General features: G+C 43.9%; 1 protein-coding gene across 2 annotated transcripts in view; it reads left to right on the top strand.

Moving 5' to 3' along the window:
* The window catches only part of cdkl5 (cyclin-dependent kinase-like 5), a 44,328-nt gene that overhangs the window by 10,976 nt on the left and 6,132 nt on the right, over window positions 1-27,220 (top strand). For both annotated transcript variants that reach the window (XM_052063058.1, XM_052063057.1), the window contains exons 2-15: window positions 6,304-6,594; window positions 7,466-7,500; window positions 14,325-14,370; window positions 14,462-14,598; window positions 15,509-15,629; window positions 16,080-16,139; window positions 16,735-16,825; window positions 21,460-21,562; window positions 22,425-22,511; window positions 22,848-22,928; window positions 23,516-23,691; window positions 24,614-25,449; window positions 26,491-26,831; window positions 27,087-27,191. In XM_052063058.1, the coding sequence (XP_051919018.1) occupies window positions 6,558-6,594; window positions 7,466-7,500; window positions 14,325-14,370; window positions 14,462-14,598; window positions 15,509-15,629; window positions 16,080-16,139; window positions 16,735-16,825; window positions 21,460-21,562; window positions 22,425-22,511; window positions 22,848-22,928; window positions 23,516-23,691; window positions 24,614-25,449; window positions 26,491-26,831; window positions 27,087-27,191 (2,256 nt within the window). In that variant the 5' untranslated portion in view covers window positions 6,304-6,557. The remainder of the gene's footprint in view (window positions 1-6,303; window positions 6,595-7,465; window positions 7,501-14,324; window positions 14,371-14,461; window positions 14,599-15,508; window positions 15,630-16,079; window positions 16,140-16,734; window positions 16,826-21,459; window positions 21,563-22,424; window positions 22,512-22,847; window positions 22,929-23,515; window positions 23,692-24,613; window positions 25,450-26,490; window positions 26,832-27,086; window positions 27,192-27,220) is intronic.

Here is a 27,220-nt window from a genome sequence, read left to right as displayed (position 1 = left end):
CCTCAATGCACATCAACACTCCATCTGTGTCCGCTGTAAATTCTAACTGGTGAGCCCCAATGTTTCCTGAGAAATTGGTGACAGAAATTAGACTGCGCTCAGCATAAAAACTGGTGTATCATCAATTTAGTGCTGGGGTAAGTCTAATTTAAATTTTAGACTACTGGTACCTAAAAGGGTTGGCATTTCCCCCCCTTATACTGTAAATTCACTTTGCATGCACTGATCTCCTGCATGGACTTGGCAATTCCTTTCACTACATTCCCACAATGGCGCACACCACCGCAAACGCCCTCTTCCACCTCTACATGTCTAGAAAATGCCCCAAAAAGAAAACTCCTCCCAGACGCACAATTAGACTATGCTTTGCAGCATCCCTGTTTGTCAGTATTGAGCACACCCTGATTTCATCCGTGGACATCCGTTATAATCGCAAGCGACCCAAATAAAACCTTGCGGCATTTCTACCATTAAAATGTGCAGTTAGCTGTGAAGTTAGCAACTTCCCAAAAATGCATCTCTCTTGATGTGTTATGCCATGCATGGCACACAGACCGAGCTATTAGAAAAAGAATTGCGACTAACATGGAGCAGCAACTCATACAAACTGCATATATTTTCTCCTGACTGCAACTTAGTAGTTATGCACCATCTCTGCCTTTTGTTCTTGCCAAGTCCACCCAAAACAAATTTAAATTGCATTTGAAATTCTCTCTGGTCAAAATGCTGAGTGGCTAGTAACTCCGGGAAACCAGCAGCCAGAGTGCCTGGTCATGAAAGTAGTTCAGCGGTTAAACTTCCATTACAACATTGCACAATCATTATCTAATAACACGTCGTAAGAATATAAAGCTTTAAATAAAATACATTGTACTCAGCAAATATGCATGTTAATTGTAGACAAACTCCATCGTCTTTTGTTAGTAGCAGTGATCATTTGTAGACCGACATAGTTATGTGGCGACTGTGAAAGGGGCAAATAATCCTTTACCACCAAGCAAGCCAGCTGCAAATGTTCTTTGATTTGGCCTCACAATGTTCAGGTTTTCTTTTCTTTTTTGAAAAACCAACCTTGAAAATCAATTTTCAGTCACGTACAGGTGCCCGCTTCATGGAATGAATACCACGCGAATGGCTGTGAACCAATCAGAGGACGGAAAAGTGTTGACCTACCCGGAAAGATTCATGTAGGCCATCCTATACTGAATCTGAAATCTGTATGGTTCAGATTCCTAAAAAAAGAAAAAAAATCTCTCATTCTTTCAAATGTATGGGGCCTGCAATCCTGCGGCTGATGGCGTTGGGAAGTGTACGCCAATATAGCAAACATAGAAGCTGAAATTTGACTGGACAAAAAAAGAAAATAATAACAATAACCCACAAATAACTTTGAGATGCGCAAGATGGAATGAAGACAAAAGACTGTTGGAAACAAAATACGTCATCAGGCGCCGACAGGTATGGCAGCCTCGGTCACACGCTCCCTAGTATTATCCCTGTTTTTGTTATTTTCGTTTGTTTTTGGCGACCCTGAGCGGCTTACTTACACGAGGGAAAAGTTGCTGCGCATTGGGGAGTCTACGCTCGGTCTTTTTTCACCAGCACACGAAAATCCACAAGGTTTTTCGGAGCTAATCGCGAGCGGAGCGGCTGCGCTGTACGGAGCATGGAGACGCCGCCGGAGGAGGGGGAAGCGAGCCGGCGTGCTCGTCAAGCTCAGGCAGCGAGGATTTCGAACCCCGCTCCCATCGATCCATCTTGCTAATCTACGATCTCTGCCAAACAAGATGGACGAACTTATTCTCCTCACAAAGACCAACAAAACATTTGCACGTTCTGCTGCGCTCTGCTTCACTGAAACCTGGCTCAGTGACCGCCATCCAGATCCCGCGCTACATCTACCCGGCTTCCGCCTTCTCCGAGCCGACCGCGACACGGAGCTATCGGGGAAATCGAAGGGTGGTGGGATTTGCTTCTATATCAACGAAGAATGGTGCACTGATGTCACGAAGCTCGACGCACACTGCAGCCCGGACCTGGAGTCGCTGTCTTTAAACTGCAAGCCATTCTACTCGCCACGTGAGTTCACCTCCTTTTTACTAGTCGGTGTTTACATTGCGCCACAAGCTAACGCTAACACGGCGATACAAACGCTAGCCGAACAAGTAAACAAACTCGAACTAAAATACCCAGAGTCACCCCTGATCATTTTGGGCGATTTTAATAGAGCACATCTTAACCGTGAACTTCCCAGATATAAGCAGCACATCGACTGTTTCACCAGAGAAGGCAACACTCTAGACCACTGCTATACAACAATCAAAAATGCATACCGATCGGTCGCCCGTGCAGCATTGGGTCTTTCTGACCACAATTTAATCCACTTAATACCTACATACAGACAGAAACTCAAATGTGTTAAACCGGTTGTTAAGACTGTGAAAAAATGGACAGATGAAGCAAAGCTAGCTCTACAAGAATGCTTAGATTGCACTGATTGGGGCGTCTTTGAAACTTCAACGGGCACACTGGATGAATACACAGACACTGTAACATCATACATCAGTTTCTGTGAGGACATGTGTGTACCAACGAAGTCCTTCCGCTCGTTTAACAATAACAAGCCATGGTTTACTCCCAAACTCAGGCAACTCAGGAAAGAGAAAGAGGCCGCATTTAGAAGTGGAGATCGGGCACTGTACAAACATGCCCGAAACCAATTGACAAAGGAAATTAACATCGCAAAGAGAAGCTATGCAGAGAGGCTGAAAAACCAGTTCTCTGCTAACGACTCTGCATCTGTATGGAATGGCCTGAAAGCAATCACTAACTATAGAATGCCATCCCCCCAAACAGTGAACAATAAGGGTCTTGCTAATGAACTAAACATGTTTTTCTGCCGATTTGAAAAGGATACCCCCATTTCCCACACACACCCACCTCTACCAGAAACCACTCTACCTAGCCCCCCACCCTCTTTTTCTCCACTACAGATCCACGAACAGGACGTGAGACGGCTCTTCAAGCAGCAAAAGATCAAGAAAGCTCCGGGGCCCGACAAAGTGTCCCCCTCCTGCCTGAAAGTCTGCGCTGACCAGCTGGCTCCGGTCTTCACACAAATCTTCAACAGATCCCTGGAGCTGTGTGAGGTCCCATCCTGCTTCAAACAGTCTACCATCATCCCAGTTCCCAAGAAATCGGCAACATCGGAACTGAACGACTACAGGCCTGTCGCCCTGACGTCTGTGGTCATGAAGTCCTTTGAACGCCTTGTGCTGAATCACCTAAAGAACGTCACTGGACCCCAGCTGGACCCTCTCCAGTTTGCCTACCGGGCAAACAGGTCTGTGGAAGACGCAGTCAACATAGGTCTGCACTACATCCTCGAGCACCTCGACAGCACAGGGACCTACGCAAGGATTCTGTTTGTGGATTTCAGCTCTGCGTTCAACACCATCATCCCGGAACTCCTCACCCCCAAACTACTCCACCTCGGTGTGTCCCCTACGATCTGCCAGTGGATCCTCAGCTTCCTGACGGGACGGACACAACAGGTGAGACTGGGAGCAACAACATCATCAATACGCACTACCAGCACTGGTGCCCCACAGGGATGTGTCCTCTCGCCTCTGCTCTTCTCTCTCTACACAAACGATTGCACCTCAACAGATCCAGCTGTCAAACTCATAAAGTTCGCAGACGACACCACGGTCATCGGTCTCATCAAAGACGGCGACGAGTCTGCGTACCGCCAACAAGTGGAGCAGCTGGAGCTTTGGTGCGGCCGACACAACCTCGGGCTGAACACGCTCAAAACTGTAGAGATGATCGTGGACTTCAGGAAACATTCTTCTCCTCAGTTGCCCCTCACACTATCCAACTGCCCTGTGTCAACCGTCGAGACCTTCAAGTTCCTGGGAATCACAGTCTCCCAGGACATGAAGTGGGAAGTCAACACCATCTCCATCCTGAAAAGGGCCCGGCAGCGGATGTACTTCCTGAGGCTGCTGAGGAAGCATGGCCTGCCACAGGAGGTGCTACGACAGTTCTACACTGCAGTCATCGAATCAATCCTGTGTTCTTCCATCACGGTTTGGTTTGGGGCCGCCACAAAAAAGGACAAAATCCGACTTCAACGGACAGTTAGGACGGCAGAAAAAATCGTTGGCACCGCCCTACCCACTCTTGAGGACTTGTACACTGCAAGAATCAAGACAAGGGCACGGAAAATCCTCCTGGATCCCCCGCACCCTGCCCACCACCTTTTTCAGCCACTCCCCTCAGGCAGACGCTACAGATCCATGCGCACAAAATCCAGTAGACACTTAAACAGCTTCTTCCCTCTAGCCATTAACTCCTTAAACAGTCACTGACAGTCACTCTTCTTGCACCACAAAATGGTACTTCAAAACTAGTGGTTACTCTAAAATGCTTCAATGATTTTGTTGTTTACGATGATACTAGTGCAGCGTGTTATACCGGAGACAAATTCCTTGTGTGTTCTACATACTTGGCCAATAAAGATGATTCTGATTCTGATTCTGAAATTGTAAAATATTTTACAAACGTATACAATGTTTTAAATGTAGCTCAGTACTTTTGATGTTTCAGTCCGCAGAGAAGGCCTGAAGGCACATCATAAAAGACAATCACTTAAAAATCCCTGATTTAGTGAGTTCACCAAAAAATGGATGTACAAATTAGGTAAGTAATTTGAATATCCTAATTGCCACCCCCTGTGCCTCAGCCTGATGTGATTGAAAGGGACAGGGAAGGTTCAGTGTGCAGAAGTCATGCTAAAGTCACCCATGATTTATAGCTGTCCTCAAGCAAAAGCTGCATCTCTGTACATTTTCATGGCCTAGTTAACCACCATCTGGACCAAGAATGTGACATTCTTTATATAGGAAATTACACAAAGAAGTAGAACTTGGACTGATCCCTTTGAGAATTGGCATTTGGGAAAAAAAGACAACTGGCATGATCATGAGGAGAATTCACACTCATTACTTTTCTATATAAAACAAAACCTGTGGAAGAAACTGTCTTGAAATCATTAAACAATAAACACTCAATTGTTTTCAAATACTTTTTCTACCAATGACACTTTATTACCCTTCGTTGAGGCAGCTGAAGCCAACGCTAACAGAGAGAAAAAACACTTCAGCTTTTGCAGAAATACAAAGTCAATTTGCTCAGCGCTGACAACCAATGAAAACCTTTTTCTTCTGAAAGAGACACGTTAACTTGGCCAACCAGAGAGCACTTCAATCTTCATTTCGCAACAGGCTGTGTTACATTTACAATGAGATTTGTTCCTGTTTAGCTTGCAACAGTTTGTATCAGACTTTGCCTTGTTTTCTTCAAACAAGACAGCTGTGTCCTGCTGCCAGAAGTACTCACACTTAAGTAGGAGTGCAGATATTTTAGTGCAGAGGTTCAAGGCTTGATTCCAGTTTGCATGTTCTCCCTGTGCCTGTGTGGGTTTTCTCCAGGTATTCGGGTTTGTTCCCACATTCCAAAAACATGCCTGGCAGGTTAATGGAACACGCTAAATTGTTCCTAGATGTGATTGTGTGCGTGAATGGTTGTTTATGTATGAGTTCTCTGTGATGAGCTGTCAACCAGTTCAGGGTGTAGGCAGGCATGGCTGACAGGTAAGAGTGGCCAGTAACCGGACGGTCCACTGTTCGATTCCCACTCTGTCTGTGTCATGTGTTGTTGTGTCCTTGAGCAAGACACTGCCCCCAGTGCCACTCACACTGATGCATGGCTGGATGTGAATGTTTTGTGGTTGTCGGAGGGGCCGTAGGCGCAACTCTGGCAGTGATGCTTCCGTCAGCCTGCCCCGGGGCAACTGTGGCTCCAGAACATCGTTTACCACCACCATAGTGTGAGTGTTTGAGTGCATGAATAATGTAGCCAGTGTGATCAATTTGAGTGTCCAGTTGTCCAGAAAAGCGTCACATAAATCGGATGCATTACCCTGAACCCTATCGGGTCGGGAGTAGAAAATACAGTTATCTGTTTTCAAATGGGGGAGTAAAAGGGCAAAATTGTGATAAAATAAATCATAAGTAAAGCTCAGGTAGCTCATTAATCTACTTAAGTACAGTGAACAAAGTCATTATGGCCCTAGACTGACTGTTGGATAGATTCTACAGCTACATGACAAAACCATATTAGCAAACAAGTACACTATATGATGGACAACAATTAGCGATACATACCGGCCTGCAATCCTTCGCTCCCTCATCAGCATACAGTATTCTGAGTTTTGGCATGTTTGTTTTCATCTTCCAGGCACAGCTGAGTGGAACCTTCAAAAAGACTGAGAGAGGAATAACCTGAAGAAACATGCACCAGAGCAGTAGCTTGAAGCGGCGGGGGACGTGAAGACAAAGAGGACTTACGAAGATGGGGTGTGGTCAGAGGTTCACCGCATTTGTCGTGGACTCTACAATTGCCTCCATCTCCATCTCACGGAAAGATTGTCACCGCTAAAACGCAAGCGTCACGTTTCACCTGCTGGAGAAGCTCCGCCAAATGGTGATGTGATGAATAAGTTTGAAGTCCTTGGCATTGTGGGTGAAGGTGAGTTGCTGGATGTTATTGCATGTGTTCATACATGAGGCGTGCACGTGCCTTGGCCACTAGGAACAGAGGACTTCTTTATGATACCCCTGTGTGCTTATGTTGTGTGAGTGAGATTTCTATCACTGTGCAGATGAAACCAGCAAACAACAATGATAATCATGTCATCTATTTTACACCACAAAATACTCACTTCTCTAAGTATGACCATCATAACCTACTACAGTATATTAAAAGACATTGGCGTGCAAAGCAGAGTGGGAGCTTGCGGGCGAGGGTACGAACGATATCGAGATTTACTGTTGATGTCTTCGACACACGTTACATGTCTGGCAGGTTGATACACATGCATCAATTTTTTTGTGTGTGTGTGGCATGTATTGTACTGCTGCCCAGTCAGTTTTTTTCTTTGATAGTGCAATGAGGCAACTCAGGACGATGCCCGGGGCCGCCGCCCCCTCAATGAATAAAAAAAACGGTGGATTTTGCTGCTTAATTCATATTCCACATGCACAATATTAGTCGGTATACCGTGTTTAGACGAGTGGGGCTGCATAGAACATATTATTGTTTCGGATTTTTCATCCCTTTAAGAAAGGGTTTCAGAAAATCAATAAATTTAATTTATTAATTTAATTTAATTTTCAATCTTGTGATATCTGCATGTGCAATATTTAAGGCACTGCAGTACTAGTAACAGTGAAAGAAGTGTTTGGGAGAGTTTGTATGCCGAACAGCGTCTGTACTTTTATTTTGCTGCTTCTCACCTCGTGCATGTGTGGGAGGCCACAACATAATTATGAGGTTGCACCTTTAAAGCACATCACAGACTCATGCCTTATTGATCCTCTTTTTCTGTTTCTCTATGAAGGCGCATATGGAGTGGTGCTCAAGTGCAGACATAAGGTAAGAATTCTCATCACTGCAGGTTTATCATTTATTTACATGACATGACATTTCACAGTTTGTATTTGAGGCATCCTTGGTGTGGTTAAACTACAACAGACTTCAGTGGGAAAATGATGTAAAATAGGATATAATGTCAATTTTCAGATTCATGTGCAATTTAATTGATTTCCAGAAGCTCTTTTGAAGGAAGTTTCCAAATACAAGACATTCATGGGTGTGACAAGAATAGCACTTCCAATGGTGCCTTTATAGAATGAATGCTTGTGTGTCTTCCTCTGCCTGCGGTTTCTCAGCAGTATGTTTATCAAACCATCGGCAATGTTGACAGGCTGTGAAGTCTTGCGTGAGTGAATTGCACTCACACAGATTGCCAGGCACTCTTACAGAAGTTACATTCCAATTGAAATGCAAGGGAAGATGAGAATTAGTTAGACGGGACATGCCAGAGTGGCCAGAGGGCCAACAGAATAATTGACAGTGAACACCACCCCGACAAAATGTTAGATATTGTGCTTTCAATGGAATTTCAGGATGAACTGAATAATGGGGGCAGATTGCAACAACTGTGTTTTGTCCGTCGAACTTGGCTTACTTTGATCAACCAATCAGAGGACAGAAAACTGCTGACACCAACAAGGGCCAGTGCTCTGGCCTTGTGAGGATACATTTGAAATGTGACTGGTTTCATGAAAATCCACCTTGCTAACTTTGGTACAGTGTACATATTATTGCAAGTCACACGGGCCCCTGGGCAGATTGGAACGAGGTAACACATAAAGGCTGATATCTGATTGGACATCAAATTCATCATCCGCATACAAGTAGTGGAAGCAGTGCAGCCAAAAGAAACTCTCGAATTAGATAGATTTATTGCATTTTATTGATCAAATATTTAAATCTGGCGGCCCGGTAGTCCAGTGGTTAGCACGTCGGCTTCACAGTGCAGAGGTACCGGGTTCGATTCCAGCTCCGGCCTCCCTGTGTGGAGTTTGCATGTTCTCCCCGGGCCTGCGTGGGTTTGCTCCGGGTGCTCCGGTTTCCTCCCACATTCCAAAAATATGCATGGCAGGCTGATTGAACACTCTAAATTGTCCCTAGGTGTGAGTGTGAGCGTGGATGGTTGTTCGTCTATGTGTGCCCTGCGATTGGCTGGCAACCGATTCAGGGTGTCCCCCGCCTACTGCCCGGAGACGGCTGGGATGGGCTCCAGCACCCCCCGCGACCCTAGTGAGGATTAAGCGGTACGGAAGATGAATGAATGAATGAATATTTAAATCTAAGTTGTAAATGGAGGTCAGTGTTTCCCATCGTGTTTCGAAAACACATTTTATTCAATAGGCAATGCCGTGACCAAATTGAGATTGGAGTTAAAGGAAGATTACTCTAGCTATTATTAACACAAATATTCAAATCCTATTACTGGAGCGATAATATGAATTGTTTAAATTTATTAAGAGCTGCAAAAGGGCCACATAGGATTGATGAGTCTGTTCTACGTCTCTTAATCAATTCCTGTATCAGCTTTTGGGGTGACCAATTTCTACGACAGAGGGATTTCTCATAGATTTGATTCGTACGCTATTTCTGTAATGCTCTGTGATAGACTGGTAACCAGTCCAGGGTGTACCCAGCCTCTCGCACAAAGTCAGCTGGAATAGGCTGACTTTGTGACCCGTGATCACTAAAAACTAATGCATGGATGGGTGGTACTGTATATCCGTATCGTGTAACCACAAATGAACAGCACATCATTTTATTCTATTCAGTCACTTGGCTTGTACTTCCAAAACATTAACAGGGTTTCAACATCGGGTTACTTCCTAATATATTTTGTGTATTTTCATTATGAGCTCGTCAAATGACGTTTCTGATCATTCCATGTCATGCTGTTGAAACATGTTGAGTGGAGACCCAGGCAGCTGATTGTTGCTTTTCTGAAGGAGCGACCTGCCGCATGATTCCCTTTGACATGAAGTCGATGCAATTCATGTTCACGTGAAGCCAGACGCTGACCGGATTAGTCGTACAATTGCTGTACAAGAGCAGTTATTTTTACTTTTCTCAGCTGGAATGGTGGGAAAAGACAAACGGGGTAGGAGGGCGCAAACAAGAGAGGCAACGTGAGAGTGAGCATGCTTGGAAGCATGCGCGCGATGGAATGGAGGAGGTACTGAATTGAATATGTAGACCTTGCCGATACTAAGTGGGTCACCCGATTAAGAGCCGAAAGCCGAGCTGGAATTGCTTTGAGTCAATCATACGAACACAGGAAACCGCGCAAAAGCTACTGGTCCGTGACCTAAGTGAGTGACTGTGATGGCACTTAACTTAATGCATTCCAAATGTGTACATCTAAATAATGTATTCTTGTACACTACGGTGCGACTTGGAGGGAATATTTAATTAGGCGAGCAAACGCGTGCCAGCGTTTGTGCAATGTTCTACCACTCTGTCTAAGTGATGTAGCGTATGTGGGTGTGTGTATGGAGGCTTATGTGTTATCTTCAATTTGGGAGTGATAATAGCACAAGCTACATTCTAGCCAGTGTTTCCTGAAGCCAATTTCTCAGTGCTAGAGTGACCTGTGAATTAATCAGATGAAACACAGTCAAATGCCGTTGTAAATAGAAGTTATGCTGAATCAAAAACCTGCTGATGATTGCACGTGCACTTTGTGTTTGTAAGTGTACCACACGATAACGAACCCGCGTTTCATCAATGACTGTATACAGTAGTTCAATAATGCAACACAAACAAATCTGCTGATTGTGAACACGTGCACTTTGTGTTTGTTAGTGTACCACACGATAACGAACCCGCGTTTCATCAATGACTGTATACAGTAGTTCAATAATGCAACACAAACAAATCGCCGTCACATCAGGCTCATTGGTGTATTAGCTAGAGTAGGATACTCGCCTCAAGAACACAGTGACATCAACGTGCGTGACATCACACATGGGCAAACAAATATGTACGTTGGCAAAAAATAAAGCAGCAGAATACCATTATTAGTTAACTTAAGAATAAACGTGTGATCAACTTTTAATATAAATTTAAAAAGCTAAACCTGTGTATTCTGTATCACTGTGCACAAAACGGCAAGAATTATCAAGTTTTAAACTGCTTTGAGAAATTCTGGAGCCGCTCGTGTCCTAAGCAGAATAAAAGTCAGTGGTTATTTATAACTCTGCTGACACCACAGTGGCTCCAAAGGCTGATGAACGAAGGTCAGAGATGCCGCACAGGATTAAAACAATCATCATCATCTTCCGAGATGCTGTCACAGAGCTCGAACGCATCACGCGTGAGCGCTGATAATGGGGAAGTCCCCCTCTGCAATTCACATCCGCTTGCCTTCAGCTTCTGCTGCAAGAACCTGTCAGCAAATTATTTTTCTCTCCTCAGACAATATGTTAACATGATGTGGGTTTTTATTTTCGCTCTCTGAAGCGTCTTGAGCCAAACAGTGGGTTTGTGTGGGAGATCTCGCTGCCAGCCCCTTGCTATGCACCACCAACACTGAGGCACAACTGTTGTCTGACCCCTCTCGAAGACAGCACAATAGAGAGGCATTGGAACATAAGAGATGATCGAAGGAGACTAACATGTCCTGTAGTTCTCGTTTGTCCCTCTCCTGCCTGTTACTGAATCATTACATCTCAGTATCTATTTTATTCTAATTGGAGCATTTTTAGAATTAGAATCAGAAGAATCTAAACTAGTGGTTCTAAAACATTTAATTCTCAACCATCATGAACATTAAAATGTAATACTGGAGTATTCTCAAGAATTGATCAAAAAGAGGGCCAATGTTTTATTCCTGCAAAATATATTTCACTTCATTGTAAGCTGTACAAATAACATTCAACTGTTTTATATGTAGGTAATGTAAAGACAGCCAAACTGGACTTTATGCCTGGAAGTTTAAGCCACAGTAAAACTGCTAGCAAGATTTGAATGCAGTCTCATTTCTCTCATCCTAACGTCCCTCGACTCTCTGACCAAAGCCGTACCCCTCACTATCATGAGCAAAGTCTGCACCATGAACTAGTTGCAGTGGGTTAGGGTCAATATTGGTAATTTTGCAGGCCAGTGGAGGGCTGCGCCGGTGTGGGAGCGGTCACAAACTAGTTCCGTCATTGCCCATAAAAGCAACTAATTCCCTTTAAATTCGCAAACTAAGCACATTTACAATGTGAAGTGGAAACTTGGAGAACGCTTCCCATTCCTGATCATTCGTTTATCCCCGACCCACTGCCTCCCAGCCATAGCTGTGCCAACAAATGGGATGTGTTCAAAAAAATCATACAATGATTTGAGGGTTTGAGACATTGTTTGCTTATTCATAAATGCAATACCTCATGTTTACCCTGCGCAGGCCACTTAGACATGGTCTGATTCTGAGCAGGTGTGGAACTAAGAAAATGGACACCACTTACAGTTTTGACCCCACCAGCTCCTTCCTTCTGGTCGGTACTATTGCATTGTTCTATGGACACCATAACAAGCAGACATTCCAGTACTTCCTTTGTCATTAACGTTTTAACTAATAGACTTGTTATTCATTATTAGATGCCAATTTGCACATCTCTAGAGTGCCATCATTACTGATTTCATCTTTCCAGCTCTGTCACTCTGTACCACAGGATTTGATTGACTCCAACTACCCGAGACAAATTCCTTGTGTATTTTTTAACACACTCGACCGACCAGATGATTTTGATTCTGAAATGTGATTGTCGTCTCCTGCTTATAATATTATAATATAAAAGATGCATTTCCAAAAACAGCACAAAACAAAATAAGATGCAAAGCCTTTATTTCATGTCAAATTTGTCTTTTTGTGACCTTGCTTTATTGCCACACTTTCCTTTGAAATGTTGTAGCAGCGGATCAGAAAATGGATGAATACATTTTAAAAAATTTACAAATAAAATAAAACAAAGAACTATAACAAAACACTCAAATCAATGATAAACCTGATGACATTTCAAGCCAACAACAAAGAGCATGGAAGACCCCTCTGCACCCCCCCCCCCCCCCCCCCGCCCCCAAAAAACGGCTTCCCCTTTAAACAAGGGCTTTACCACTGTGTAAGCTGACATCTTTGAGAGAGATACTGACATGAATCACTTTTCACCATGGAGACATGATAAACAGAATTGTTGTCCAGCACTTATTGGGTGTTGTTTGATCACATGATCAGACAATGTGTGTGTAACCTCTTGATGAGTGCAAGTGTTGTCTCTTCTCCCACATGCAAGACTCCCCTTTGCACACAGAATGATTCATAGTTGACTGGTGGTCATCTCAATTTTCTTTTTGCCTTTTTGGTGATTCCTAAATGTCGGAAACATCGGTGTGTTGTTTTTTTCCCTCTCCACTGTAAAAATTGGCCTTTTTTCGTGATCATTTTTGGCTGCATAAAACGTGGTGGCAGTGGCAGGCTGTGCATTTGATGTTCCGATACAAAAGCAGATATTTTATGCGTATTTTTTGTAATTGAGGAAAATAATATAAATTTCTGGTCCCAGGTTGGAGTGAATAATGTTGCTGTGGTTTTTAGGGTATTAGAAGTTTCTTTTGGGGGGGTACCCACATTTATTGAATTGTATTTTGGTGCTTGAAATCATCATACTTGGACTTTAGTAATTTTGTAAAAAATAGTCCACAAGTGAGAAATATTTGCAGTACATCAATTGATCTATGTAACATTCTGTATAGTAAGTGGGAAAAATCGACAGCATATCCATTGATCTGTAAAACATTCTGTGATAGCATAACTGAGTCTATCAATAACATTAATCAAGTTTGAAGCCATGGTTCCAAGACTATTTTGAAGATTATTGTGCATGTTTGCTGAAAAACAAAAAAAAACAATACAGGCCTCTGTTGAAGCTGTCTGTGAATGTGCTCCAAGACGTTCCAGTAAATGTGGGATGTGTTAAATCCTGAGCACATCATCGGAGTACAGCAAAAGCCACATTGAAAGGCTGAATCTGCAACTCGACCAGAATTTTGAATTCAGCGGGGTCATGCGACCAACCTGTACAAATAATCCGAAGGGACCGAAAATGCATTTTAACTATGCCAGCATGTGATGGTTTATTCTTGTTTTGCTCTTTGTGTGGGTGCCCTGTGGTGAAATAATTGTATTTTGACGCTATATACTGGAAGTACTCGATCTGTTAAATTCAGTTGAATTGTTCCCCTCTGCATTGTTTTTACATATCCGTCCATCTGTTCATACAGCAAATCAATTCCTGTCCATTGTGGAGGCATCAAGTACGTAGCCAGGAAAACGACAACAGGCTCAGATTCTGCCATGTGTTTACAATGAGACACTAAGCATTACCCATCCATCCATCATCTACCGCTTATCCGGGGCCGGGTCGCGGGGGCAACAGCTTTAGCAGGGAAGCCCAGACTTCCCTCTCCCCAGCTACTTCTTCCAGCTCTCCCCGGGGGATCCAGAGTCGTTCCCAGGCAAGCTGGGTGACATAGTCTCTCCAGAGTGTCCTGGGGCTCAGGAAGCATCCGAATCAGATGCCCAAGCCACCTCATCTGGCTCCTCTCGATGTGGAGGAGAAGCGGCTCGACTCTGAGCCCCTCCCGGATGACTGAGCTTCTCACCTTATCTCTAAGGGAGAGCCCGGACACCCTGCGGAGAAAATTCATTTCAGCTGCTTGTATCCGGGATCTCGTTCTTTCGGAGAACGAAAGAACTAAGCATTATCATTATGAGTATCGTTTTTTTTTTCATACATATTGTATAGCATCCATCCATGGCTTTGACACATATTCTTGTGTATCGACAGGAAACCAATGAGCTGGTGGCTATCAAGAAGTTCAAAGACAGCGAAGGTGACCAGGAAAATGGCAAACACAAAGGAAAAGGAGCATCATCACCATCATCCCCTCCTTCATCTTTATGGTTGTGTTTTATTTGTCGCAGAAAATGAAGAGGTTAAGGAGACGACCCTTCGAGAGCTAAAGATGCTTCGCACGCTGAAGCAGGACAACATCGTTGAGCTGAAGGAAGCCTTTCGCCGCAGGGGGAAGCTCTACCTCGTCTTTGAATACGTAGAGAGGGTGCGCACTTTTATCTATCACTGGAGGGTGTGGATATTCTCACTGTGCCGTATCCACATTTTTAGGTTTCAGCTTGTTGAGGCCGTTGAGTTACACATAAAAAAAGGCATCGCCATGGCAACATAATAACTTTCTTTTCAGTGAATAATGTTATTCCCTCACTATGTTGCCACGGTATCAAGTCAAGATCATCATCTCACTTCAACACAGTTGATAGGAACCGACTTGCCAATAGGTGGTGGCGAAATGCCACTTTTGCCTAAATTGAGCTCTCAGCTCACTTCAACATAGTTCCTTGGCATCAGGATGCCAAAAGGTGGCGACAAAGCAATACTTTAAGTCATGTTGAACCTCAAATAGGCATAGGGTTACTGTAAAAGAAATCATACGTTTGCTTAGAATGGTACTCAGTCGAGAGCACCAATGCAAAACATTCAGAATGAATGAAAAAGAGAAAAAGAAAAATCCTTCCATAAATACAAGCTGACAAAAGAGGAAGTCTCCATCCACTGTGGGATCACAGCGGGTCAGGAAATGGCTTATGTTCAAGCGTAAAATAGCTGGCGGATGCCGTGGTTCCTCCAGTCTACAGGAGGGGGCGTAAATTCCCTTTCTTGATACTGTGTGTGGACAAAAAGAGAGGGCAACAAGGTGAGCGACTGTCGTGTCCAGCCAATCAGTGACCAGAGTGGGATTTTAAACCGGGACAATTTGAATGACCATCAAATTGTTGCACACCACATGCATATGCCGCTTGGTCCCTGCGGATCGACTGACAACAACTCTTGTCTAAACAGATGGACCCCAGCTGCCACACAACCCTGAAAGAAAACATGTGCAATAGAAAATGGATGGGTAACGTTAACCTGGAGAAGTCATTTAATGTCAAATCATTGACTACGCCTTTCAGAACATGCTGGAGCTGTTGGAGGAACTTCCAAATGGTGCAGCCCCAGATAAAGTGCGAAGCTACATCTACCAACTTATCAAAGCCATTAACTGGTGTCACAAGAATGAGATTGTGCACAGAGGTGAGAATATATATAATTTTCTTTTAATTGGCATGTTAATGGTTTTCTGTCTCTTGTGCCAGTCCTCTTGGGTGAAATTTTTGGATGAACCTAAAATACCCAGTAACACATATACTTGAACTTGATTTAACCTCCTTTCTCATCATTAACACATGCTGTGAATTTTGCTGTGCAAGTCTTTTTTGGAGAACAGCACGTTTGAACACTGATGTGTTGGACTTGTGCAATCAAAATGTCCAAATTAATTCACCTGTGAAGTTCATATATATTCAAATCGGGGTCTTCCCGAAATTTCAACCAAAAACCGAATGTCCCTTACATTTTTCATGAAAAGTATTGCTTAAAAAAATAAGAATGAAAAAGTGGGTGGACTTTTTTCCCAGATTCTGATACATTTATCAATCGCGAAAATGTGGCAGTAATTTGTGTTTGGGTCTCCCGCTCCTCCAGATATCAAACCAGAGAACCTGCTGATCAGCTCTGAGGATGTCCTCAAGCTCTGTGACTTTGGTGAGCTTTTACTCACATAGTAATGCATTTTCATACATGCTCAATTCAATCCACCTTAGTCCGAGGCCCCTTTGTGTGATTGATGGGCACGTCTTCCAGTATGAACCAGACCCAGCTTTTTGTTTTCATGGGAACTGGTTGTCCACTTTCTTTGAGAATGACAGATTTTCATCAATATGGGAACACAATCTGTCATAGTTTATAAACGTGTCAATTCAGCTTCCTGCCGATGTAGCAGGGTTGGACATAAAAGAGGCCCGCGACAACGTAGTCGCATGTTTTGCTACTTTCTGAACTCCGTCACTTCACACGGTAAGGCAGTGAGCAATCTCAAAAGCTCTGATTACTTATCAGTAGCTACTCTCCAATCAAGTTGTTTGTGGTTTGTCTTATTTCTTATTGACCTTAAAGCAGCCAAACCCTTCATCTTCCACTAGCCCCACAATTTCCCACTGTATCACTATGTCATATACGAATATGTGCTCCAAAAACACATCTACATTTTATATAGCTAGCGAGCCGAGCTAGCGAGCTAGATAGATAGATATGCAATCAAATGTGTTTGTTTTTCGTAACTTGTGTTTCCTTGGCTCAGGTTTTGCACGTAATCTCTCTGAAGGAACCGATGCCAACTACACTGAGTATGTGGCCACAAGGTGGTATCGCTCACCTGAACTGCTGCTTGGGTGAGTGAGGATTAGTAGGAAGGTTGAACACTGATTAACATAAACCCTATGCATGGAAATACGATATACTCAAGAGTATTTTTTGGTTTGTTTGTTTGGTGATATGAGAGAACCAACATCAGAAACAGCTATCGGGAGAATTTTGTATTTTTGTGTGCATGAAAAATCGCTTTGTGTTGTCTATTCTAGATCTGAATCTTGAACTTTTAGCTCTTAACCTTCACCTACTATTGGGGTCAGATTTGACCTGTTTTGACAACAAAAATACCCTAATGTCAGTCTTTCACCTCAAAATTTGATTCCTCTCTCAAAGATGACCCCCCAAAAATAAAATGTAATTATTTCGTACAAGTGCAACAAAATTTGTGTTGACTAAGGCTGTTATATGTCTACTTAAATGAATTTTAGATTACGGTAACCAGTTTGGCATCAATGGTTAGAATATTGAAAACTATATTTGTATATTTGTATATAAGTAAAAAATCCAAGATGGCCGCTTGTGCGCCAGTGTGTTCGGCGACGCTCCTGCCATTTCGGGTTTTTTTACTTTTCGCAATGCTTGTTACCTCCCTAACAGCGTCTCGGTTGGTTTATGATCGCCGATCGTTGTTATTGATTCAACAACACGTCGGAGATTCGGCCGCGTTTTGGCAAGACGGTGGTGGAAAGACGCTACCTCCGTTCTTGGCTAACCTGCCGGCTGATCTCTTCCGCGTTCGCTCGCTCCCTTCACGAAAGCGCCGAAAGCGCCGCCGCCGCCGCGGCAAACGCAGTGGTCAGCTCGTGAAATTGAAACGGGATCTGAGACACACTTCGATCGCTCCGGCGTGGTGTGCCCTCGACCCCGTCGCCTCGTGCTTGCTAACAGTCGTTGGCTCTCCCATCGTGCCACGGCATTTCTACCCTGCGCGCCTTTCTCGGGGAGGAATTCAGCGAAACCTTTTGAGGGAATTCCCCCGGGCTCGGCGATTGACAGAGGTTGTAAACTAGTTGTAAACGCCGAATTTTTAACCCTCGCACTGCTAGTCGTTTCTCTGATGCCTTTAATAACCTTTGCGTACCCTCGTCTAACACAGAGGAACTCACCTCTTGGTTCGACTCGTCATGCCGGGCCATCCTGGATTTGGTGGCTCCTTCAAAAATTGTGCTGCCAAAGCCTAAACCCGAGCCATGGTTTAACGACATTACCCGCGCAGCTAGGCAGGAGTGTCGCAAAGCTGAACGCAAGTGGAAAAGAGACAAATTGCATGTCTCTTCTCAAATTTGGAAAGACAGCTGGCGTATCTACCAGCTCACAGTAAAAGAGGCCAAAAGAAAATATCTGTCGGACCTTATTCTAGCCAACCGTCACAACCCTCGTGCACTATTTAAAACGATAGATTCTGTACTCAAACCCCCTCTGCCTACTTGCTCGGATTCTTCAGCCGAGATGTGCAACAGATTCCTTCAGTTCTTTATTGATAAGGTCTCTACAGCTAGGATTCCGGTCCCAAATACCGCATCTGACCCCTCTGTCCATGTTCCTTGTTCAGCTGTCCTAAATTCTTTTGATACTGTGTCCTTGGCGCTTTTGGAGGATGTAGTTCGCCAGACGAAGCCATCTGGCTCCCCTTGCGACTCTCTTCCCCCACGCTTCTTTCAGGAGGTTCTCCCGAGTGTTGGTGCATCGGTCTTGGATATCATCAACAGCAGCCTTTCTTCTGGTGTAGTTCCCCAACAGTTTAAACATGCTGTGGTCCAACCCTTGATTAAGAAACCTGGTCTTGATCCAGATGAGCTGTCAAGTTACAGACCCATTTCCAAACTGCCTTTCATTTCCAAAATTCTGGAAAAAGTGGTGCACATGCAGTTGAAACTTTTCTTGGATGAACATAACATCTTGGAGGTCTTCCAGTCAGGTTTCAAGACGATGCATAGCACGGAGTCAGCCCTGTTACGCGTTTCTAATGACATCCTCCTGGCAAATGACTCTGGAGACCACGTGTGTCTGGTTTTATTGGACTTAACTGCAGCATTTGATACAGTGGATCACAGTATTCTGCTGACTCGTTTGCAGCACTTGGTGGGCATTGGCGGGAGTGCTCTTGATTGGTTTAGGTCCTATCTAGCTGACAGGACCTTTTGTGTCAGCCTTGGCTGCTCTGAATCACGCTTTGCTCCCCTGTCATGTGGTGTTCCACAGGGCTCAATTCTGGGGCCTCTGCTGTTCTCGCTGTATCTGCTCCCATTGGGTTCCATCTTAAGGAAACATGGTATTCCTTTCCACTGCTATGCAGATGACTGCCAGATCTATGTCCCACTGAGCAAGAAAGACACCTTCTCATTAAGGCCACTCCTATCCTGTCTGGAAGAAATCAAAACCTGGATGGCACAAAATTTCTTGAAGTTCAACGAAAAGAAGACAGAGGTGATATTGTTTGGCCCCAGTGGACCTTGTACATTCCATCCTGTAGACTTGGGCCCCCTATCTCCTTATCTGAAATCAACGGTCTCAAACTTGGGACTTAAACTGGACAGTGATTTCAAACTCGATCGGCAAATTGGTGCCGTTGTTAAATCCAGCTTCTTTCACCTTAGACAGCTGGCCAAAATAAAACCTTTCCTCTCACATGAACACTTTGAGACAGTAATTCATGCCTTTGTCACATCCCGGCTCGATTACTGCAACGCCCTGTACTTTGGAGTCAGCCAGTCCTCCATCAAGCGCCTTCAGCTGGTACAGAATGCCGCTGCTCGCCTCTTGACTGGTACTCGTAAGAGGGAGCATATAACTCCTACTTTGGCATCCCTTCACTGGCTCCCCATTCATTTTAGAATTATTTTTAAGATCCTCCTCTTTGTTTTCAAATCTCTGAATAATCTCGCGCCACCTTACCTCTCTGAGCTCATACGCCCCTACACCCCTGCCCGGCGCCTCAGGTCTGTGGACCAGTCTTTGCTAGACGTACCAAGAACTAAACTGAGGCTCAGAGGGGATCGAGCCTTTTCTGTTGCTGGTCCATCTCTCTGGAATGACCTCCCACTGAACATTCGGCAAGCCTCCTCGCTGCCCATCTTTAAATCCCTCCTCAAAACTCACTTGTATTCTTTGGCTTTTGACTCAGCATGACTTAGATTTGCTATTGGTTTTACTGCTTGGTGCTGTCTACCGCCTTATTACTTATTACTTATTACTGATTCGTCTTACTGTTTATTGTATATGTTAAATCGCTCCATGTACAGCACTTTGTATGCAGCGATGGCTGTTTGTGCTCTATAAATACTGTTGACTTGACTTGACTTGACTATATTCCAGATGTGGTTTTTTTCTTTTTTTGGAACAGGTTTCAAGGGGGACTAGAAACAGTCTTGAGAACTTTCTGTGTCCCTTCACATTTGCAAAACATGCATTTGTTGGTCTTTAATGGGCTATGAGGGAATCTCAAAACAGTGAAAGCGTAAAACAACATAATCATGTTCTTACATACGTTTTCATAGTCCTCCAGTCATCATTGGCCAGCGGACCTCCAATCTGTCAGTCCGTCATCGTTATTTTAACCGAACTTCTGTTATTGCTGAATCACAGTTTGTCAACACTATTTTAGGAGCATTCGTTTTTTTAAAAAAACGGTTTACAAGGGTAACAGGCAGCATACAATTTTGTTCATTTACAAACAGTTTGGACCACTTAACACAAAGAATATCTAGATTCTTCAACCAGTACTGCTCCTCCTCCCAAAACAGCCCTTCGTAGCTGGGGTACCTCAACAGTTCCCTTTAGGGGTGTTCACACGGCAACCTTTGCTCTGGTGCAGCACTGGGGATGCCCCCGGACAGCGTTCACACGTACAAAGTTACACCGGTGTAGCCACTGAAAACAGCTTAAACCGGAGCAAATTTAACCCTGCTCAAAGGAGCAAAAAATACACATTTCCTTTGAGTCTAATTGTGTATTAATCATCCGTTTCTTTTGGAAATCAGACAGACTGTAGCTCACAAATGATATCTACAATTATGATGAAACATCACACCTGTCCCTGGAAAATGAACAGTGTGTAAGGGTTAAGACCCTCATGCTTGCCGTTCACTTGCTGATTTCACATTTCACAAATATTAAAGCCTGGGTGGAGATAGGCGTGCTATCCTGTTGTTTTATCGATATTGCGTGCGCTTACGCCGACTTGCCCTCCACAACAACATTAACCTTTTTGGTCTTGAGATCAAATTGTTGTGTTTAGGCAGCTATGTTGTGTTAAATGTGATGTTCTGCATTAAAAGTCCAGTCTATCTGGGAGATAGCTGAAGTCACGTAGACTCGGTGAGCTTGCCTGATTTAGCAAATGCCCTGGAACACTTATTGAGACGCTGTTTGAATACCGCCCCCTCAAATCTTCTCTTCCACCACCACCTCTGCTCAGCTACTGCCAGATCGCTCGCCTTTTTTCACCACTCTCCTGCAAATGACCGTTTGCTTTATGAGCATCGCTTCCCATAGCACGCCATATCACTTTTTGTTTCCCTGCACCAATTACCATTTTTTTTCTTTCTCTCTCCTCTTCATTTTTAGCGCCGCCACCCGTATTTTCTCATTTCCTCGCTGAGGTCATAATGCGCTGTTAACGACGTGGCACATTTTCTTCATCCTGTCTTGTCAGGGCTCCTTATGGCAAAGCGGTGGACATGTGGTCAGTGGGGTGCATCCTCGGGGAGCTGAGTGACGGGCAGCCTTTGTTTCCAGGGGAAAGCGAGATTGATCAGGTTTGATAACAACATTTCCCACCCCCACCCCGTTTAAATAAATCATTTTAGCATTAGAACTAAGCAAATCTTATTAATAGTTCTTCTTTTAATAGTAGGTGATTATTTTAAAATGAGAAGAAAGTTAATCCAATCATAATATTGCAGATTCAAATTTTCTCCACTAAAGTCAGAAAAGCGTTTTGCATTTATTAGGTATCCTTCATGTCCAGTTTAAGGTCCACGCACTATAATGCTCTCAGTCTTCACTCGTAAGACAATTCATCGCACTACAAGAAAGAGTAGGGAGAAATTACTGTGTGTGTGTGTGTGTGTGTGTGTGTGTGTGTGTGATGAATACCTCACCTGTAACATGTAACTGTCATAATAAAATACGTAATACGTATGTCCTATGAGTGAGGACAAAGAGCATACTCAAACAGTACATTAAGCTTAAACTGGACAAAAGAATGAATGCTTACATGGCCTTCAACGACTGAAGAACATTTCTGCCCATCAGTATGGCAACTACTACTCCTCTTCATCCGACTACTACTACTACCGGTACTCCTCCTACCATTACAATAACTGCATGTTGCTATAGTAGAACGACTACTACTAGTAGGCATTCTAGTGCTACAAGTAGTGTCCAGGGGTCTTCTTTATCAAAGAGGTTCTGAATTCGTACAACTGAATTTAGTGTGCACAAAAAAAATCAAATTTAATCAAATGTATGGACACCTGATGCACGCACAGCAGTAAGTCAGGTTCTTATGAATTCCAATCCTAATTCTTAGCCCCATTACACCCCCCCACCACCCTAATATCTATCAAATCATTAACACTAATGATTGTATGTTATTATTATTATTATTATTTACAGCTATTCACTATTCAGAAGGTCCTTGGGCCACTTCCTGCTGAGCAGATGAAACTCTTCTACAACAACCCTCGCTTTCACGGAATCAGGGTACAACACACTGGTTGTTTCTCCTTTGTGTCATCTTCCTCATATGATTTTTCCTCCCCCTCTTCCTCGTCGGTCTTCACTCGCTTAATCGCTCTCTTGCTTCTTCATGACTGAGTGCAGTGTTGTGACTCATTAGATAGAAACTAACCACAGGAGAAAATGTTCCACAAGGCCTACTATGAATACGTGCGTAAGAGTGTGTGCAGTAGATTTATTGTTAGTGATACAGACCTCGAGTGATGTGTGACCTTAGCCAATTAGAAAATCTGACAAGCAGGAAAAAAATAATCAAAAAATCAAGGATTAACATTGTCGCTGTGTGTATGTGTGTCTCAGTTTCCCTCAGTTACGCATCCTCAGACATTGGAGAGAAGGTACCAAGGCATTTTAAGCGGTTTGATGTTGGATCTCATGAAGGTAAAATTCAAACACAATCCAATGACATTGTTGGATAAAATTTAGAGACAACAAACCCCCTGCTTGTTTTCAGTTTTGTAACTTGACAAACTATTTTTTTAACCTATCCTCTGTCGTTTGCTGAAAAACCCTGACCAATATGGTGGGGTTAAAGACCTTTATTTAGATAAAAGTAGCCGTTTGCCAGCATTCATAGCAGTACAGAATAAACCTTTTGCCTTAGGGGAGGTGATTATTCCCACTCTTCCAAGCAGGACTCAGTCCCTATTCACATGACTTGTAGGGTTCACTGTACTACAGTAGTAATTATGGAAATGTGTTTCTATTTTTGAAAACGTATTTAATCACAGAAGAGGGCACCAGGCCGACGAGTGACACATAGCTTACCTGTTTTCAGAGGTTGGTCGTGTGTGGCCCTCGCAATGTAAGGGGGTGGGCAAAATTGCATAGATTGATCTGTTGAATTCTTCTTGCACAAATGCAATATTAATCAGAGTGCCATGTTCAGACTCGTGGAGCCACATATTATTGCAAAGAACCTTTTCTGCTAGATTTCCCTTTGAAAGTGCTTGTGTCTTACTCATCAGAACCTGCTGCTTCTCAACCCAACCGAACGCTATCTTACTGAGCAGAGTCTGAATCATCCAGCCTTCCAGCCTCTGAGGCAGGTGGAGAGAGAGAGGCCTTCGCCCGCCTCGCCCAACCCTCCACGTTCCTCCAAGAGGAAAACACACCATCATGGAGAGAACACAGTCCCAACAAGGTCCAGTGAACAGCTCTTATAATTACACTTCGTCTATTGATCTATTATCATATCAAGAAATAATAATGGATATTTATTTTACTAATCTGTCATGATGATTTTTGTTTTAATGATGTTTTTTTTACCGGTAATTATGATGTCATAACATCACCAAAGTATCGTTTCACTGACTAAACATCCAATCAGACTGCCTGGATGTCGTTCACATGCTGCTCATAGCTACGTATCCAAATTTGCATGACTAGAGTCCGTTATACAGTATGCAGTGCTGCTCCATTATGTTATCATTGCTTGTTCGCTCCACCTCTATTTCAGAGATTTTTATTTTTTCAAAGAGAAGATATGCCTTTACTACAATGCTCCTGTTGTGCTTTGTATGTCTGTTGACATTTCAGATATTTAAGGGGTTTTCGAATCTAATCATAACATCTACACTAATTTCTGCTAGTCCATCTCTGGCATTTAGGATTATATATTAAACTAATGCTAATCGGTTTTCATCAGAAGACATTACATAGTTTTGTTAAATATTCTGGTGTTTAAGTATAAAATACTTCATGAGCTTTTGTTTTGTGTTTGTGTTACAACAAACTTAACTGGGCTGGACAAATCAACAGTTTGAAGCAAGCACGCTGAACTGCTCTTTAATGTTCTCAAAGTGCATTTTTAGTCTCCCATTTCTTGACAGCAAGAGTGAGAGCATCTGATAAGTATTACACAAAAAAGCTTGTTTTAATTATTTTAAGTGTGTTTTAATGTGTTTTAAAAGGGGTTTAAAGTGTATTGGAGAGGTAAATACAAACACACACACACACACGAAGGTTCACTGTGTTACGTGCCGTAGTCCACGTTCAGCTCATTGCGCCGCCCCCAAGTGGCCATATATAGAACAATCACACTGAATTTGAAAATGTCACCATAGAAGTCACACCAAGGGCTCAAGCCAGCGCCGCTCCAACAGCAAAGAATGTTCAAGTCTCCCACGTCATGGTGACCTCCATCACCTTGGCAACGAGAATTTCCTCAATGGTAACAAACCCCCGTCGAGTTTAAGCCCGACACTTCACCCCAAGAGTCAGTACCTCTCCCAGACCCTCAATCGCGCTGCCTCGTCCAGTAAAGATCTGGCTAATAACAACCTGCCACACCTCCTCAGTCCTAAAGAGGTCAAAAACAAATCCGAATTTGATTTCAATGTGGGACCCTCACCCAAGTTGCCAGAGCAAGGACATGGTGCAAAGTATGGCCTCGGCAAGCCCAGCGGTTCCTCTCGCACTCAGCAGCAGCAACAACAGCAAGGTGGACGCCACACTTTCCTGGAAAGCAAGACCAACACGTTACAGTCAGGAGGAGACAAACAACACGGAAGACACACCCACAGCGTGGCCGACTCAGCCCACGGATCCATGTCGTCTTCGTCCAAAAGCTCCGCCTCTTATCTCAGCCTGTCCAAGAGCCACAGCGCTCTAAGCGATGCCAAATCCGTAGGGAACCTCAGCGATGGTCGACTCCACCCTGACGACCTAAACTCCAACACGACAGCGGCAGTGGGACCCGGTACCCGTTTCTTCCCTGCCAGCTGTCTGGACCTCAATGCCCCTTCGGGGGCTCCGGTGGCACCTGGCAGCCCCTCAGCACGACACAGTGATCGCTCAGGGCATAGCCCCGCATCCCGTAGCAGCAGCAACGTCCGCATGGAGAGCAGCACACTCGACTCCTCCTCCAGGCACAAGTCCAGACAGAAATCTTTGGTTTCCGGTAGGTTGAATATTTACATTAATTCGACCTTCTGTAATATTTTCACTGCAACTGAACAAGGAGCTGAATGGCAAAAATTTGCTACAAGTGTTTAATCCATGAATGCGTTTCCACTTCTATGTCCCTCTTTTATTGGTCTAGTCTTTCTGTTGCAACCTCCTGATGACACTCTGTTACTTACCGTAATGGCCCGAATATAAGACGGTGTTTTTTGCATTGAAATATTACTGAAAAAGTGGGGTTCGTCTTATATTCGGGGTCTAGGCATTATACACATTCACGACGCTAGACGGTGCCATATCATTGAAGCGAATGCTGAACTTGACTCACGAGGCCAAAGTGAACTCCTGACACGAAGAATAAAAATAAAAATAGCGGTAGCACGAAGAAGAAAAATAAAAAATAGCGATAAGAAGGAAAAGAGAAGAAAATAATAGAAGCGATAACAGAAAATGGAGAAACGTAGTGACAATCTGGAGAAAAGCGGGTCGAAGTTCAGCCAGGTTAACCGGCAGCTGAGGAGAAGTTATGATGTCATATCCATTTCAAAAACTAGAACCCATTCATTTACGAATGTCATTGCACTTTAGATTTGAGTGAAGCAAAATAACAAGCTTTTTCTCTCAAACATATTGTTATAATCATTTCTTTCAGATTTACTGTAATTATTCTCTGTATAAAAATTAATTTGGTGTTCAAAAAGTCATTTTTCATACTTGAGTCTTGAAAAAGAGGGGGTTGTCTTATAATCAGGGCCGTCTTATATCCGGGACAATACGGTAATGCTCAGTGGCCACTTCCCTCTGCAAAGAGATATTTGATCCTTTCATCGACCAGTGTATTTCTTCATCCAATTAGAAATTACATTGCACTCAAACAGGATGTTCTCAGAGGGAAACGTGCACCGAGATACTGAGAGACCGTGTGAATGTTTGTTGATATGTTGTGGCTAGATTCCGACTGTCTGCGAGCCTGTAGAAATTTGATAGATAGATGGTAGCTCATTGAAAACGTGCCATAAATCTTCCCTCTTATCCGCAGAGGAGGCCAAGGCTCCAGAGCTCTTAGACCCAGGGGGTGCAGGGATGCCCTCCACTCACACGCTGCCCTCCCCACACGACTCGTACCATTATGGCTTGGGTTACTCGTCCCCCTTCTCCTCTCAGCAACGGCCTCAACGGCACTCCATGTACGTGAGGAGAGAGCGCCACCGACCTCATGCTGTAGAAGCCGGGATGGCAGGCTTGCCCCCGCCGGGCCAGGCGATTCCAACGCGAGCTTCTAGTCTGCAGCTTCTCTCCCCGCAACTTCAGCACCGGACTGCACTCGCTGGGCATTCAGTGAGCTCCTCCAGGGAAGACTGCACGGATGGCATGAGCAGGGTGAGTGCTGGCGCTGTGTGTGCTATCACAATGTTTTTTAATATGGTGTGGAACAGATCAATACCAATAAGTAACACTGTGTTTCTGTGAATATATTCATCTGTGAGCTATTTGTAGAACAAGCCCGCAGACTATTCATGAGGTCCGGGGGGCTGCCTGGTGTTAATGTTGCAATAAACTGGACAGTAACGACAAGGAATCAACGCTCAAACAACTTTCCGTAAGTCTGCTTTGACCTGCATATCCCTCCAACAGAGCGAGCAGTCCCCGAAAGACATGAGCCACCCTTGCGCACCCATCAAAGATTCAACGAGGGACAACACTGCTGCTTTTCATACCCAGCGACTGCCTAAAAATGAGGTTTGACTTTCATCTAAGACAGCTGGTTT

The sequence above is a fragment of the Hippocampus zosterae genome, chromosome 4, assembly GCF_025434085.1.
Source record: "Hippocampus zosterae strain Florida chromosome 4, ASM2543408v3, whole genome shotgun sequence".
NCBI classification, from domain to species: Eukaryota; Metazoa; Chordata; class Actinopteri; order Syngnathiformes; family Syngnathidae; genus Hippocampus; species Hippocampus zosterae.
Note: the sequence above shows the minus strand (reverse complement) of the source record. Positions and strands in the feature narration are given on the sequence as shown.